At 42.4% G+C, this 16,964-nt stretch overlaps 1 protein-coding gene across 6 annotated transcripts in view; it reads right to left on the bottom strand.

The window, feature by feature from the left end:
* Positions 1-16,964, bottom strand: part of sulf1 (sulfatase 1) — a 62,457-nt gene that overhangs the window by 2,733 nt on the left and 42,760 nt on the right. For 5 of the 6 annotated variants that reach the window (XM_024279960.2, XM_024279964.2, XM_024279962.2 and 2 more), the window contains 17 exons: positions 16,661-16,939; positions 15,580-15,819; positions 15,300-15,451; positions 13,145-13,314; positions 9,740-9,890; positions 9,486-9,661; positions 9,287-9,415; positions 8,728-8,784; positions 6,083-6,209; positions 4,961-5,174; positions 4,327-4,573; positions 4,153-4,249; positions 3,493-3,584; positions 3,284-3,355; positions 2,656-2,828; positions 2,375-2,517; positions 1,086-1,209 (listed from right to left, as the gene is read on the bottom strand). In XM_024279960.2, the coding sequence (XP_024135728.1) occupies positions 1,086-1,209; positions 2,375-2,517; positions 2,656-2,828; positions 3,284-3,355; positions 3,493-3,584; positions 4,153-4,249; positions 4,327-4,573; positions 4,961-5,174; positions 6,083-6,209; positions 8,728-8,784; positions 9,287-9,415; positions 9,486-9,661; positions 9,740-9,890; positions 13,145-13,314; positions 15,300-15,451; positions 15,580-15,819; positions 16,661-16,835 (2,539 nt within the window). In that variant the 5' untranslated portion in view covers positions 16,836-16,939. Of the gene's footprint in view, positions 1-205; positions 240-1,085; positions 1,210-2,374; positions 2,518-2,655; positions 2,829-3,283; positions 3,356-3,492; positions 3,585-4,152; positions 4,250-4,326; positions 4,574-4,960; positions 5,175-6,082; positions 6,210-8,727; positions 8,785-9,286; positions 9,416-9,485; positions 9,662-9,739; positions 9,891-13,144; positions 13,315-15,299; positions 15,452-15,579; positions 15,820-16,660; positions 16,940-16,964 lie in introns of all 6 variants that reach the window. The other variant, XM_024279966.2, reaches the window with a different exon arrangement.

Genomic DNA, 16,964 nt, shown 5'->3' with positions numbered 1-16,964 from the left:
ACATTCCTCAAATAAAGACTGTGTGTGCCCAGAGGTGGAATAGGAGGGGGAAAAAAAGCAATGAATTCCTAGTGTTTTCCCATCATGCAGCCACAGATTAAGCGTCAGCATTCCATGGATGGATGGATTAGTGGGAATGAGGCAATTTGGCCCATGCAGGTGTTAAAGAAAAAGCCACTGAAGAGGAACAAAACTCGGTGGATACCTGTGTGGCTCATAGCTTCCTCCATCTTTACCTCCTGATTGGGAAAAATAAAAGCAATCGATTGTTAATGCTTTGATTCCAGGGAATGTGAGAGGAAATAAATGATGCACGGCTGCTATTGGAGAAATGCAGTTGTAGGATAAAAGGAGATTAGGAGGAGAGAAACGGCGGAAAGTTCAGCAGGTTTTCCCCTTTAAGGCAAAATACGAGGATTATGTCACACTTCATAAATAGATGCCTCTAAATCAGTTTCTGTAGATTTAATAAAGTATTTCTACAAAAAACATGGTTTGATGAAACCACAAAAGCACTTTTTCTGGATGCTATTACGCCTGCAGGAGGTCAGCCAGGCTAAATAACAGATTTTGGGCTGTTAGTGACGTGTGCTGGCGAGCTTTTGACAGGTTCAGCTCTGAAACATTATTTTTTCTTTTTTGTAGAGCAGCTTGACTGCTCCACTCCCTCCAGCTGCTAATTGCAGACGTGAAGCTTTTCTCAAGTTGCAAACGGCGGTCATTGTAACATGCCAACCGCCCAGTGACTTACAGAGGGGGAAAGAGGGTCAGGACGCACAATTACATCTGTTTTTAAAGTGAAGAGAGGAAAAACGCTCCATCTGAAAGAGAGGTCAGTCGCTGAAACAGAGGAAATGTCACGACTGATGAGATGCCCTCCACCTGAAACCATGAGGATCGTCCCCCCAAACACATGCAGCATGCAGCCACCGACACCCTGAAACCGACTCACAGCACAAGAGTCACGCTAAACATTTCAACACAAAGTTAGCTCAAAAACATCATATTTTGTAATTATACATCAGTGATTGTAAAAGAAGAAAAAGTTCATCTAAGAACGCATGATGAAGGACGGAGCTTTTTACCTGCATCTGAGCCTTTAGGGCGGGGGTTACACTGCTTGTACCCCTGACAGCTCCTCATCTCCATGAGCTGAGCGTGCAGCGTGTTCAGGACGTCCCGATCCACCGCGTATACGGTGTTGGCCAGCTGTGGTGATGACACGATCACGACCAAAGAACTTTAATTCAAGTCACAAATCATTTAGATGGTCATCCAAAGCATAAGCTTCTAAAGGTGAAAATCGAGTTTTTACCAAGTTTTTGTTGCATTTTTCAGATGATAAAGGACATTTATCAAAAAAATTAGGCCAAAAATGTTTAATTTTTTTACTCAAATTGTTGTGAATCGTGAGCAGATTAAAAAATGCCATTTGAAAAATAGTTTATTTGTGATGTAGAAAATACACTGAACGGAGCAGAAGTTCCAAGATTTAGGTTCTCGGCGCAGGCGGAGGGAAAAGGGGGCGGGGTTGCTCTGCACTAATGGTCCCGCCTTGAACTCAGACGTAACTTTCTAATAAGCTACTGCAGAAACAATGTCCTAGAAAATTACTTTTTGATTTTGGGGAAAAAAAACAAAACAAAAAACAGCATCAACATAATTAAAATACCGCTAAGAACATTTTAAAAATAGATCAAAAGTCTGTTTAAATAGCTTTATTTTAGGTGTACTGCAGTGCTGGGTGATATGGAAAAAATGGCATATTACGATATAAATAAGTTTGATGCATATTTGCATTAATAGGCATCAATGGGTTAAGACCTTCACATTATCAGATTATCCTGAGATACATTAGTGGAATGTTGGATTGTTTTCTTTTAGGAAAAGATGCATTTTCTCCTCAACTTTCTAAATTTCTCAAAAGCTTTAGGAACTTTTATAAACTATGAATAACAAACTAAAACTTGACATAAACACTAGGAGTGACAGGGAAAATTTAGCAATATATCACAATATTTCATTTTGGCGATATTTGTATCACATTAAAATGTTGACAAGACGATAAATAATTATTTATGCGCAAACGTGGATCAGCATCTTCCTTTGTTTTCCACCTAGACCCCCGATGGCTAGTTGGCAGGGCACCACAATGAGCTTCTTTGAGAAGCTGAAAAAAGGCCAACGTCATGGCGATGAGCGGTGAATTATGTGTTTACTTCCGTGTGGGAGAAAAAGTTGTTGTATTGCTGATATATCGCAATACGTATCGCGATACATATCGTATTACCCGACTCTTGTCAATACGCACCCCTAATAAACATGTTATGTAGCAAAAAAAAAACAAGAATATGCAGCACAGTTCCGCACTCACCTGATAGGGGTCGCTGTTGAGGTCAAAGTACTCCAAGAATCCAGTAGAAAACTCGCAGAAGAGCGTGTTGTGGGTCTCGTTGATTGTTCGCAGGCACCAGTAGGTGTTGTTGTTGGAGCTGGTGCATGCACAGAATCCACCCACTAGGAAAAAATAAACAGTCATTATTGTCAGTCTGGATCTTTTCTTGCAGCAAGTGAGCAAAACAGCAGGAATGGTGTAAGCACATAAAAGCACATCTGCCATAATGGTGACGGAGAGCTTAAATGAAATGTACACACATGTCCAGAAGGGAGGGGTCTGCCAGTGGTCGTTATTATGTGTGAAGCAAGTGAGGCCCGGCAGGCTGCAGTCGTCTCCTTTCCTCTGTCGTTTCTTCTCCTTCCTCTCCTTCTTCCTCCTGCGGATTTCGTTGTACAGCTGGGCTTTCCCGTCGCTCTCCTGAACGGCCTCCCTGCCAAGATGAAGTAGGAAGCAAATATGACCTCAGCCCCCAAGCCTCTTCGGTGCCAGCGACCACAAAGATGGATGACGACGGAGGGAACTTCCAGAAAGCCTCATCCACGTCAGATTATGACACAATGTTTACTTTTATGTTTAAGCGATTACTACACCCAGCTTTTTCTGGATGACTCCCACCTCTGGGAGCAGCCACTCCGGCTTAATTAACTACAAACGGGTCGCTTCCACACAAACCAAATTTCTCCTTTGACATTTAACTTTCACTCAGGGAACCGAAACGTTCAATCAAATGTTCTGGATCACATGTGGCCTAAGGCTACCCACCACTTTACGCTCTCCATCGCGTCTGAAGTCACAGTTACACTCTTGTACAGTTATGGTTGAACAGTTACCAGTAATCAGCTACAGATGGAGTCGTTAGAGCTCCATCCTTTAGGAGGAACTCACTTGAACGGGTGGAGCTGATCAGGCCTGCCCTTCAGTCTGTCAGTGTTCTTTCTGAGTCCTTTATTGTAGTAACTGATTTCAAGAGGGGAGAAAAAAGTAGGAAAGTAAAGAAAACCAAATGGATCTTAACTCAATTAAAACCCTAAAACAAAGTAGAAAATTAAAGTGTAAAAGATTTATTTAAGATGGAGGTAGAGGTGGAAGCTTACCCTTTTCCACAGTCACACTTGTCAGGTCGTGTCCTCTTCAAGTGACCTTTGACCTCTCGGAGGTTCTTGATTTTGTCTTGAAGTGCCTCGATCTGACAAAAAAAATTTCCTTTATTGAGGTTTTGGTTAAAGTCCCACTCTAATCATCTTTTGATCTATTGTAAAAAGCGCTCCTAGTGAATTTATAATTATAATCATGGCGTTTTTAGGTATAATTTTTAAAAAGGTGTTGTTTTCTGGGACATGGTTTCATTGGAAATTCACCCCCGAGTTGTAGGCGGATTTCCATTTCCCATCATGCCTTTGTTTACACTCTCTCCTGCTAGCCTTTCACAACCATAGGCTAGCATTAACGGTGCAACAAAAATGGCGAGCAATATGACGGGTATCCAGCTATAGTTTAAAGCCAGTCGCCAGCTCGAACAAGGAAAACAAAGACATACATAGATATATTTGTGCTAAAAGTTTCTACCAATGGCATTTTTTGTCTGCTTCTAAATCACCATGATTTGAACAAGGACATACTCAGAAATCCGATTATTAATCCTAACTTTCTTTTATATACATCATAAAAAAATGCAATCAGAACATGTTAAAAACACCACTTTCATGGGAGTGGTTTTAAAAAACATGAGAATTTGAACAGATTCTGATGTTTACCTCTTGATCCACGTAGCTCTTGTGATCTTTCCAGGCTTTAGAAGATTGGTAGATCTCTCTCTCACAGTGAACGCTGTCATTCATCAAGATGTAGCATCTGAAAAATACCCTCCAAAAAGTGAAACTCTGCTCTAAAAACCCTTAAAAAACCAAAAACATCACGTCTTTTCTTACTTGTGGGTAACTTTGACAGAGTTGGGGTATCCCACTGCATTTGTGTCATCTGCCAGCATTTCCTCTGAGCCGTCGTCCGACTCCACGTCGTAGTCCAGGTCCTCTGGGTTGAAGTGGCGTTTGGAGATGACACGGCGGCGGACGGACGATGGGTCATCCGCTTGCAGGTCGATATCATAAATCTGACCCTCGAACTCCACGGAGAGGGATCTAGCATGCCGTGTGTGGACAAACCGAGGACGGTAACCTGTTAAAAGTAATAAAAAGTTACATCATGTTGAGCCAGAATTTGATCATAATGGATTTCTTGTTTAAAAGCTGCTACAGCCGCATTTTGTCCAAGCTACACTAGAGGGCATCAAAAACATTCAGAAAAACAACCTTGTCCACCACATGTTGCAGGATGTTTGCTTTTCTTTTATTTATTTTAGTTATTTACACAAATCTGCTTTAGCCTGTATTAAACAGAGTTTGAACAGACTTCTGTTTTTCAGATGGTGTTGACACATAAAACAAAGACGTCTACTTTCCAAATAAATCGAAGCCAAAGGAAGAATTATCATGAAGCCCTCTCAATGTTGTTTAAACGATGAAGAGTCATTTCCAAAGGAGAAATGGGGGCGGGGATACTCACGCTGGCCTCCTGAGGAAGATAACTGTCTGTGGGAGCGCCGGTCCATCCTGGACGGTTTGTACAAAGTGTCCTCGCAGTCGCAGACCTTCTCTCTGTTGTCATAGCTGCTGCCAGGCTTCAGGCTGCGGGTCCTCTTGCCGGTACCTTCTTTGGAGCCATCTTTACACTTTTGGATCCTCAATTTTCCTGCGATTTCCTCAACACAGTGCCACTTCTGCAAAACAATAAACGTGGAGAATGATGATGATTAACTATCCAACGGATGCTGCACCAGGTCACCAACTGGCTTGTGTAAATACATCTTCTATTTCAGCATAAACTGAACTGATAGACTGCTGCAGATGAACAGGACTAAGCCTGGGAACTTAGGTCCAAACAAAGACTTGTAGGTCAGATCGTGTTTCTTCTGGAGGAGCGTATTGTGACTAAAGCATGAAAACAATCGCCGTCTTTCTTGATCATTTTCCTTTGTCCATCCTACTCTAAGCTTTAACCCGTAAAGCAGAACAAGCAGAATACAGTTTCAAAACTGTTTGCAACCATCAATGAAGGTTTAAAAAATGACTATTGATTCCTGGTTTTATTGTGTTTGGAGCAGAACAAACGATCAAGTTTTCTCAAATCAGAAGGAAACACTGGACTCACACTTCCAAGTGCACCTCTGTGCTCAACCAAAGCGGCTCCATTTCTGTCTCTAACAAGTGATTGCTGCATACACACATTCATGCGGTCATAAAACGGATCTGGACCGCATTAGTCAGACCCTTAGAAACCCCTCTGTCATTTAACACTACCTGAAATTTGTAGCAATTTGTATTTCTCCGGCCTGTCTGCTCCAAGGCCGCACACTGTACCATCTGGCTGTTAGTCTGCCAGAAAATTAATGGGCACAGATGAAAAGGAAAGTACCCGCAATTTAATGGAGCACAAAAAAACAGTGCAAAAGAGAGCCATTATAAACCGAACGATGCACTTGTACATGGCTGCTTCACTTGTGGCTCTGCAGAACTCTCCAACAGGCAGCGTGAAGGTCACATCAACAGAGAGGAACTGATGTTCACCAATTTTTGTGGTATATTTTCATGTGGATGTGGACTAGTGTTTTTTTACTCTTAGCTTTACCTGTCCCGGCTGTTCACATGGTGTTTGCAGTTCAGCCAGCTGGCAGGTTTCTATGACCTTCTGGTACTTTGGTAGGCTGTTGGTGTGCTGAGTACTCAAGGAGTCTTCCTTCTTCCTCAGAATCTTCCTGCAAAACACATAATGTAAAATAGATCAAGAAACTGGAGAGTCGCAGGATTTGATCTAATATTGTTATATATGTTTATTAACCCAACATTAAATCATTTTAACTTCAATGCAAAATCTCCATAGAAATCTTGCTGATCTTGTGTCCAAATGGCTGATAAACCATTTAAATGATTTTAAGTTGTTACAAAGTGAGGTTGTAAAGCAGAACAATAAAAAAAAACATGTTGTATTTCCACCAGTGCATTTAAGAATAATATAAAATCCATCAATTTCATCTGCAGAACCATTTAAGAAGAACGACAAAAAAGCACATAAATGCACAAATGCAATGACAATCGAATATTTTATAAAATTGGCAATTTAAAGTAAAAGTTTTCAAAGATAAGCCCCTATAAACACACATGTCTGCAGCAATGTTTAAAAAAAACACTTTGATCATTTTTTGATCTACAGCTGCAGGAGAAGATATGTGAAGCATTTGGAATTATAAACTGGACATACAATTGTATTTAGTAAAAACATAAATTGGTGTTATTTAAACAAGGATTGTTTTTTTCCCATCAATGTGATTTCGATTAAGACAAAAAAATGAAATTGAGGTGTTCGCAAAGGGTTCACATACTTTCTCTTGTATGTTATAAGTGACTTTTAATCATGATTCCGTCATTTTTAACCAACATCAAAAACTTGTGTTGTTGTCTAAGACATAGTTTCTGCAACTCGGCAGTAGTTCATTAAAAATTCACCTTTGAGTTGTAGGCGGGGCTACTGGCTCAGATCAACCACATCTCCCCTTCCCGTCACCCATAACTCAGCTATCACTCCAGCTAGCTTAAACCCGCCTCCATATCCCAAACCTAACATTAACAGTGCAACAAAAATGGCGAGCAATGTTGGAACTATCCAGACGTACAGTTTTGAGCCAGATGCTGGCTTGGATGAAGAAAACGAAGACGTACATGGATCTATTTGTCATGTTTTTTTTGTTTTCAATCTGCATTTTTCATCTGCTCCTGATTATCCATGATCTGAATACAAAAATACTTCTAAATGCTATTTTAAGCTTAATTTTATTAATAAATGCCCTCCATCGAAAAACCAGAAACACAATTTCCACTGGAGTGTATTTTTAAAAGCTGAGAAGTATGTGATGGATCAAATAATGTGTCCAGCCTTCTCCTGCTCAAAATGATCAGAAAGATCCAGCAGTTCCTTTAGGTAGGGGGGTGCAGTTGAGTTTAATGGGGGGAAAAAAAAGTCTGACATCATGACTGTTGTTTATGCAGCAGGTTCGGGTGTTTTGCTCTCATGCTCATTCAACCACTCACTGGGAAGATAAAGTGACCTGAGCTCACAGTTCTCTGTGTACAATATAATCCAAAGACAGAATGATGACAACCACAGGGCACAGAACAAGCCGTCTGCCAGGAGGAAAGAAAGTCATTTCCCTTTTCTTGATTTCTGCATTACCCTGCAGAGGAAACAGCCAACGCCAGCTTTGATGTGGTGTCCTTGATTTTCAGAGCGAAGAGTTGTTGTCACTCCCCGGATGATGAAAAACTCCGACAACACGGCTGTCACTCAGTAATTTCACATCTCTGAGGTAGTTCTGGAAGGTCAAATTGGGGGTATTAAACCCCGGAGCCTATCACATGACCGGCGAGGGAACTGCACGGAAAGCAGCAGCCAGGCTTTTGATTCACAGAAAGCAGCTCATAGACCAGCTCCAAACCGGCAGGAATCCGATCTGCGTGTGAGGCAGCACAGCTCACCAGAGCTTCTCAAATTCTTGAAGACGCGTCTGCTGATGCACTTGCTGACAAATTACTGTGGAGGAGACAAAACTCTACTATGAACTGAATATGGATGAAAAGATTTAATTTTTTTGCCAGCATAATGCTTCAGACTTGATGCATTATTCACTGCAACATGTTTCTCACAGCGTAAGAAAAGTTACACTTCAGGATTTGTGACAAAGCACCTGTGTGCTGTAAAAAAAACCCTCTAAAGTGTTTGCAGCAGAGTGGCTGATGACACGTCCCGTGAGTAAATTAAATGCAAGCCTTCCAGCTGTGCCTCAGGTAACATCATCCTGAACCAGGAAAGCCTGTGCTTGTTTTGTGAATGTCTGTCTGGCTAACTTTGTGAAATCTATCTTCCCTCTGTTCCTGCCAAATTACATCCCGTGTTAAGTCTGGAGCAATCACAACGTGCTCAATGTATGCAAAAACCTCCAGGGTAGACAAAGACAGCTATTTTTCCCAGTAAATAATCCGGTGACCTGGTTAGACTCATGTCAGCACCCTGCGCGTGAACCCTCATAATCAGCCTGTCGTATTTAGTCTGATTTCCTCCATCATCCCAGCAGACTGCGGTCAGGAAATGTCAGTCAGATGAACGTCTGGGATTGTTTGAATATGGAACACTATTCAAGTCCACTGAAGTGTTTCATCAGGTTTGTGTGTCACACAAAGCCCGGCAGTGACATGGACGAGGAATAAAGAACACCGGCTCACCCTCGCTCCACCAGGAATGTGTCTCTCCAGACTTTGGGTTTCCGGTTGGGTTTGAATCTGGTAAGAAAGAAAAGGTTTATAGAAGTCATATGTTTTATCCGCATCAGCATGCAGGGGACAACGCTTGCCAAGATCATGGAAGCTAATCACAGCAAACACAAGACCTCATGGGTTCAAGGAAAACGTGTAAGAGATCTTCAACATGAAACAAATTGTCCCAGCTCTCTGTGTCCCTCTGGAAGACTTTTTGGCAGTTCTGTCGGCAAAAGTTGCTTTGTAAAGGTTCCACATTTTGTTTTTCACTGAATTCAACAATGTTGGTTGTGTGCAGAAACTAAAAAAGGCATAAAGCAAGTGGAAAAACTCGCTGACCTGCAGCTAAAGTCTCAGCTGAAGAAGAATCGGCCAAATTTTCCCTAATTTGAGCTCAGCCGGATCAAAAGCAATCATTGCTTAGGAAATGAGCATTTGTTCAGTAATGAGGAGAACTGTTGCTTTTATCACGCATGCATTAAATATTGTTTCCCCAAAAACAAACAACGCAGCATAGCAGACAAACCTGTTCCCAGTGCGGTCTTGTTCCAGCAGCTTCAGGATGGACTTTCCATCCATGTCTGGAGGTGTGTCCAGCCCAGCAATGTGGAGGATTGTGGGAGCGAGGTCGATGTTGAGCACCATATGTGGGTTTCTGAAACAAACCAATCAAACCCTGTGAAACAATGTTGTGATCACATAACTACAATAATTTGTAAACTTACACTGTCCCTGGTTCCACGTTGGGTCCTCTTAGGAAGAATGGAACTCTAATATCGAAATCATAAGGCATTGATTTCCCCTTGACCAGCCCAAACTGTCCAATGTGGTAGCCATGATCTGCTGTGTAGATGATGTAGGTGTTCTGCAGCTCTCCGGTGTCTGCCAGCATGTCATGAATCTGCACAAATGAGCCTTTAGTGAGATGATGCAAAGCAGACTCCACGACTGCTTTCAATAAACCCATCATTAGACTTGCCCTCTGCACTGAGTCGTCCACAGACATCAGCGTCTGCAGTCTTTTCCGGTGTAGAAAGTTGGTGAACTCCATGTGGATTGGCTTCATGGGACCCGTGTACTGCATGATCCAGTGCTTGTCCATGTTGGGGGCGTAGTTATAGCTGGGGGTGCTGTAACACAGACAACAGGAAAGAAAGATGGGTTTAGGATGAACATGTTAAGTAAATGCATTGGGGATGTCCACACCTGTCTGAAACTTTTCACAGACTCCTGCTCAGCAACAGGTGCCACCGTTCTCTGCAGTTTGACATCCAGCATGTGTTTATTGACAGCTACATCTTAATGCTGCGCTGCCAGAACCCTTGGCACCTCTCCTCTCGCATAGAGGTGAGAGTCTACTGGTTTCTCGGTTCTAGTCCAGACACTTTAAGATTGACATATTCTTATGAAAAATAATGTGCCCCTAAGTCAAGTTTGCAACAACCTCTGAACCGAGCAGTCATGGGGTCAAAGACATTTTCAATGATAAATAATTTGAAGAAAGTTCGTAGTTTCTGGCTGGGTGGAGTCTTCCTGCCCCAGATAGAAGAGTTCAAGTATCTTGGAGTCTTGTTCACGAGTGAGGGAAGATTGGAGCGTAAAAATCAACAGGTGGATGTGACTGGTGTTGTGGTTGCTGTACCGGTCTGTTGAGCTGAACCAGAAAGCAAAGCTCTCAATTTACTGGTCAATCATCGCTCCCGTACACACCTATGGTCATGAGGTCTAGATTATGACCGAAAGAACAACGTCCTAAGAACAAGAGGCGGAAATGAGCTTCCTTAGTAGTGTGGCTGGGGACTCCGTTAAAGATAGAGTGAGAAGCTCGGTCACCCGGAGAGAGTTCAGAGTAGAGCCTCTTCCACATCGAGGGGATCCAGTTGAGGTGGCTCGTGCATCTGGTCCGGATGCCTTCTGGATGCCTCCCTGGGGAGGTGTTCCAGGCATGTCCCACTGGATGAAGGCCCCTAGGAAGACCCAGGACATGCTGGGAAGACCATGTCTCCCAACTGGCCTTGTAATGCATCAAGGTCCCCGCAGAGGATCTGGAGAAGGTGGCCAGTGGTCAGGCCCTGTGACCGCGATGGATGGATGAATGGATGGATAGACGAACGAATAAATGGATAGAAGGGAGGATGGACGGATGGATGGATATGTACTAAGATGTTTACTAGGAGATTAAGTGAAAATTTACTGGATTTTTTAATCCAAACATCAATTAAGAAAATGTAATAATAATCAACAAAATTAAAAACATTGCAAAATGCATTCTCTGCACCAAACGTCTCTTTTCTTTTCTAGACCAAACGTTTCACTTTTGAATCTTCAAGATCAAAGCTTAACAGACTTAATGAAGGCCCGCTCAGAGGAACGCTTCTCTCTTTCACTCAGTTGCCTTCTGTCTTTTCCTCCTCAGGCATGCTTTGTGAGAAAGGTGAACTCTTCACCCACTTAGCAGGCGGTCTAATAAGCCCCATAAAGAGACCTGTCTCTGGGCAATGGGCCACCATGGTATGGGGCCCAGAGAACCAGGGAACCAGGAATGCAGAGGTCAGTGGAAAGAAGCCAGTGCATTGGAGAGGTCACACCTGCCACCTGCCTCATATAGGTTTGCCTTTTTGTTTTTTAGCAATGGATTACAGGAGCATTGTTCACCCCAGATACTTTCTTTAGACGATAAACTAACTAAAATGTTCTGCTTGAGAAAATAAGCGACTATGTATTTTATAGCGATTGGGTTGAGTTATGACTAAAATTATCATTCCTTGCAGCTAAGACATGCAATTGTGCAACCACATCAAATTTGAGGTATTTAAAGCAGATGGTTAAGATCTGAAACACCTTCATGGAGGAATGTTAATGCATCACCCCCCCTCCATTGCTGTTGAATGTACAGGACATGGATTTATGAAGTCGCTACTCCACAGCTTTTTCAACCCTGAATGCACTGCATGCTCACTTTGCAAAGCATCCACTGCAAAGATAAAGAGTTCAAGCACGCAGATAGAAGGAACGATCTCTACATTAGCTTAAAAAAACCAAACCCTTGTGAACCAGTTGAGGCTGGAACAGCCCAAACAATAGTCATATTGGTAAAAGAAAGCATTTAAACCTGCGGAAAAACGGTTCCGCCTCATCTGTATTGAAAACAAACAGGCAGCAAACACCAAAAACAAACACGCACCCACCCGGCCACCTGTGCTTTCCATAGTAACCTCCGCACACACAAACACTGCACCTAAACACAATCACTGGGCAACCCTTGCAGCCACCCGTGGGCCTCAACCCCCACCACCTTCCCTCAGAGGCTCCAGCTAAAAATAAATTAATAATGTCACAAAGGGTCTTCCAATGCACACAATGCATTCCACACATCCCAGCAGTCACAGCCAGAAAGTACTGATTGATACGAGCGGGGTCAGGAAGTCCTTCGCGTATTAAGCGGGGACATGAGGAAAGGAGTGGGCGGAACACGCCGGGATGACACTGGCGAGTACAGAAGGAGAGGTAAACACCGTAACAGACTTGGAGATTAACAGAGGAGGAAATGGAGGGGAAAGTTAAGTGGGGCAGAAAGTTAGCGGAGGGCAAGGCGAAAGCGCTGCACCGAGAGACGACAGGGCCCTGCGCCAGCGGAGCGACCCTCTGGATCGCTGCGCTGCCTCGGCCGAAGACATGACACCCGTGGGAAGCCCATGTGGGCTTTGGCAAGGATCAACGTCAAAAAGCCAACCCCGGTCTGTTCAGAGCATGCCCCTGCTATTCCAGGATGATAAATCTTTTTGATTTCATGCTTGCCATGTTGTCAACCTTTGCGGTTTTTCAGCAGCAGGACATCCCTGTGGATTGAAGGGTGGGTCTACTGTCCTTTTGTTAGGCAAGCCTAATCAAAACTAAATATATAATTAAGTACTACTTAGTTTTTACTTGGTACCAAACCAAAACTCTGTGTCACGTTGCTGCTAGTATTAGTATACAGTTGCAGTGGTTAATGTTGTGATCATTATAAAAAATAAATGTTACCATTTTATTAAAATTAAAGGCGTATTAATATTTGCTTGAAAATTGTTCTGGTATAGTCTTGAACTATATCGCAATACATATCGTATTGTAAAACATGCATCTTATAAGACTCTTGCCAATATACACCCCTTTCAATTTTTGAACAAATTCAAGGATTATTTTAGTTGATTCGATTTAAACATTTCTGACTGAGATGTCCAAAAAAATAGCTACTTAATTTATATTTATCATAGATACAATAACATAAATGCAAATCAAGACTTTGTGGCTTCATCTGAGTTCTAGTCATAGAGAAATCAATATGGCTCTTTAAGAGTTGAAGGATGCTAGAATACCCTCTTGTAACTTTAATTTTACTCACATGTGCTGTGAAGCATTCGGAAAGTGGTCGGCATACTGCGGCGCTGAGTCTTCCGGGCCATGAGGAGCGGCGTGGCTGATGACCATCATCACAGGCCGGTGGGGGTACACCTTCTTTGACATGCGGAAGAAGTTAATGCTGTCGTTGGTAATCAGATCTGTGAAATAATCCTGTAGAACAAAGGAATTACAATTATTATCCAAACATGCTTAAAGCTGAATGAGGAAAAGAAATTCCAAACAGCATAATCTTTGATAAAAGTCATTTGGAGTCCAGCTGCTGTGACACGCAGCTTTTCCTCATCCACTCATTCAAATAAATTAAGAGGGGGCCGGTAGGGATATGAAGTGGGGCCATTGAGTGCACTACAGTACCAATCTGTCAAGTCAACAGCTGGCAGTCTGCCTGCGGGAGTGTGAATGAACGTGCGTGATTGAGTCCGTGTGCACGTGTGTACAGTATGTAGGCTTCTGCCCCATCAGTGAATCCCTGTACGATTAGATGTGACACCACTTGACGGTGAGAGAAGCTTGGCGCCTACTTCTAGTATTTTGTTTTGACAGCTTCCACCCTTCACTTTGGTCCTCTTTTCACCATAACCTGCTTTATTTTTATGACTTGCTCTCAGAAAAAAATAAAAAAAGGGACAATCTCAGAAGATATGAGCCGCAGGGTGCTCTGAACTCAACGGATCCAGACTCCATCAAAAATCTGAAAGGTGTGGAATTGTTTTCAACATATGTTCTTGGTGTCTTTTTTTAAACGTTGAGTAGGTTGTACCCCAGATTTCCGTTTGGTATATTGGCAAACAATAAAAGGAAGGGAGTGGTTGAAAATTAGAAAAAAAGGGTGCTTTTCCCAAAATGTCAAACTGGGTTTGGCTTTTTTAAGTAGTTTTGTAGCTGAACATTCACTTCTGTGAGCAAGCCAAAGCGCTGCCAGCTCCTAAAACCTGAGCTGATGGTGCTAAGAGCTCTGGCAGGTCAAAAGGAAGTGACTGTCATGCGGTATGCTTGGCCAAGCACTATAAAATAGTTATGGAGGAAATGAATATCACTTTTCCCATTGAGCATGCACAGCAGTGTCATCCGTATAATGGAATTTGTTAGTAAATAAGGGAGTTAAACATTTTCATGGTTTGAGTTTTTTTTTTTTATATCATTTGGACGTGAGAACTAATCAGGAGGTATTAGCACTGATGTCAACATATCACATCTGGCTTGTTAGCTAAGCTTTTTTATTGCTGTTGTTCTAGTGTCATGGAATTTTAATAAGAAAAATATATATCCTCACAATAAATCTCTTATATAAGCGTGTTTAACCGAAGCGTTACCTTAAATGAACTTTTCTTCCAGGACAGAGAAAATCCTCTGCACCCTCTCTCAATCTGAGAAGTTCTCTCAGCGATGGCAGGTGATGGATTTTAGCAGTAAATTGCAACTATTTCCTCCATTTGGTTTCAAACCTCAACCTACTGACCGAGTTCATGTCACATCAACACTTTTGCTTCGGCTTGTGGGTAATTTTACACCTCAGTCCAAGTTGGCAGCATAGCGGCAGGCCAAACATTTGTTTGCCCATCTTCGAGCCAACCCTTCCCTATTGATTTGAGGACTGCAAACCTGGGAAGATGAAGACATGAAAACAAACTGACAGCTCCTACAAAAACATTTGTGGAAGATTGATGACCGCTGCAGTCCAGAGGCGCAGCAGGCGGCTGTTGTGACAGGGTAACCACAATGTTCATCTCCTGAGACTGACTCGTTCCCCATGAAAATTCCCTCTGTGTTTTATAGGGGCATTACAGATTTTTTTTTTCTTTGTGGGGGGAGTGTAAGGCAGAATGAAACAGTTAAATCACAGACAGACAGAACACAACTGTACTTATAACAGCTAATTCAGGCTTTCATAAGGAAACATCAGATTTACTGTCTGAAAACTGAGGAAAGGCACATCATAAAAGAAGGATGACGTGGAAAAGGAGACACCACCTCATCCCACTTCATTCCTTCTAATTGTCCTGACAGATCACAGTGCTGCAATAACTTCCCTGCCTATGTTTAAAAGAAAGTGGAACCTGCAATTTGTCCAACAAAGTCCTCATACTAAGTCATAAAGGTAAAGTAAATAAATGAAAAATCAGGAGAGTACATACCTTGGCATAGTCTGCGCCGTGTTTCTCTTTGTAGCCGTTCCGGCAGACGGTGTAATTATAGAAGCGGGAGTTTTTGACCAATCCGACCCATTCGCGCCACCCAGGAGGGATATAGCTTCCATTGTACTCATTGAGGTATTTGCCAAAGAAAGCTACATAAAAATGAGGGTAACTTTTAGTACGCACAAATGCATCATTTCAGATTTTTTAAAGCTCTGCATGTAATGAAGGTTGTAGAGTCTAGTTAGCGTTCTTGCCAGTGAATGTAAATTTCACCAACCTGTCCTGTAGCCTGTGTTGTTAAGGTAGACCGCGAAGGAGCGAGGTTCATGCTGAGCTTGCCAGGATGGCGAAGAACAGTTCTCGTTGTTGGTGTATGTGTTGTGGTTGTGGACGTACTTCCCCGTCAACATGGAGGACCGTGACGGGCAGCACATGGGCGTGGTGACGAAAGCGTTGGTGAAGGTCATGCCGCCGTCTTCCATAATCTTGCGAGTTTTATTCATCACCTGTAGAGAGCCTGGAAGAAAAAGAACAAAAATGACTAGTCCATAAAATAGCGGCTAAAAATCAATTTTACTCAACAAATGTAGGAATTGTCTTCATTTTTTAAAGTCTCCCTATGACATTTTTTTTAATGTTCTTAGTAGTGTCTTAATTATGATTATGAAGATTTTAATCAAAATCCCACAGCCTAAATGTCTTAAAAAACCCTTTTTCATGCTGATCTGAAGCCTCTGTTTCTGAAATCTCCTCTGAGGGGGCGTGGCTTTTGGAGCTGAGCAGTTCCGCCACTGATCTGATAATCATAGCTCTGTGTCTCGCAAGCATAAATCATCAATGCTGCTATATATAAATGTCGAGTAAACGGTCAAATGAGCCGTCGTTTGGATTTCCGTGGTCACATCAAGAAGTCTGCGACAGTTTGATTGACAGCGATTTAAAAGGAGATATACTCGGAAATACAAAAACAAAATTATTTCTTATTACAAATGTTCTCTTTCATAAGAAAAATGTTAAATCTCAAAAACATGACTTTCATCAGAGAAGGACCTTAAAGTAATATTTGACAGAAATTCTGTTGCTTTAGCTCAGTTTACTCATTTATATGCTTTTCTAAAACCTTCACTCTAAAGAAAGGAGTCCATAATTCGGAGGCTAAAAAGACCAGATGGCCACTTCGGTCTGCTTTTTGGTCTGTTTTTAATATTTAATGTAATGATGGAGACCATATAAATCCTGGTTCTAATTGCAAACAGGCAGAATAAAAAACAAGTGAATGAGGGGAAAAGTGTATAAAAGACTATATAAATAAGAAAATGTGAGTAAATTAAAATTCCAGGAACTTTGGCACCCCTTACCCAGCTCAACATCTTGGTCGTCGGTCATGATGAGGATGATATTTGGTCGGATGTTTCTGCGGTCCCTCTGGATGCGACCCCTGAGGCCCTGAGCTCGGGTGGTGGTGAAAGCCCAGCTGCCTGGAGTCCAATCCAGACACAACAGGGTCAACCAGGACAGCCACTGAATCAGCATGGTGTCCAATGCAACAGGCCCCACGATGGGCTGGCGGGAGGATTAATGGGGAGGTGGAAGGGAGTAGAGAAGCAGTCTGGTCACTCCCTCACGGCCTTGGAGGACTTTAAGGAGAAAAGAGGAGAAAGC

This window comes from Oryzias melastigma, linkage group LG20 (assembly GCF_002922805.2).
Source record: "Oryzias melastigma strain HK-1 linkage group LG20, ASM292280v2, whole genome shotgun sequence".
NCBI classification, from domain to species: domain Eukaryota; kingdom Metazoa; phylum Chordata; class Actinopteri; order Beloniformes; family Adrianichthyidae; genus Oryzias; species Oryzias melastigma.
The sequence above is the reverse complement of the archived record's forward strand: the minus strand, read 5'-3'. Positions and strand labels throughout refer to the sequence as shown.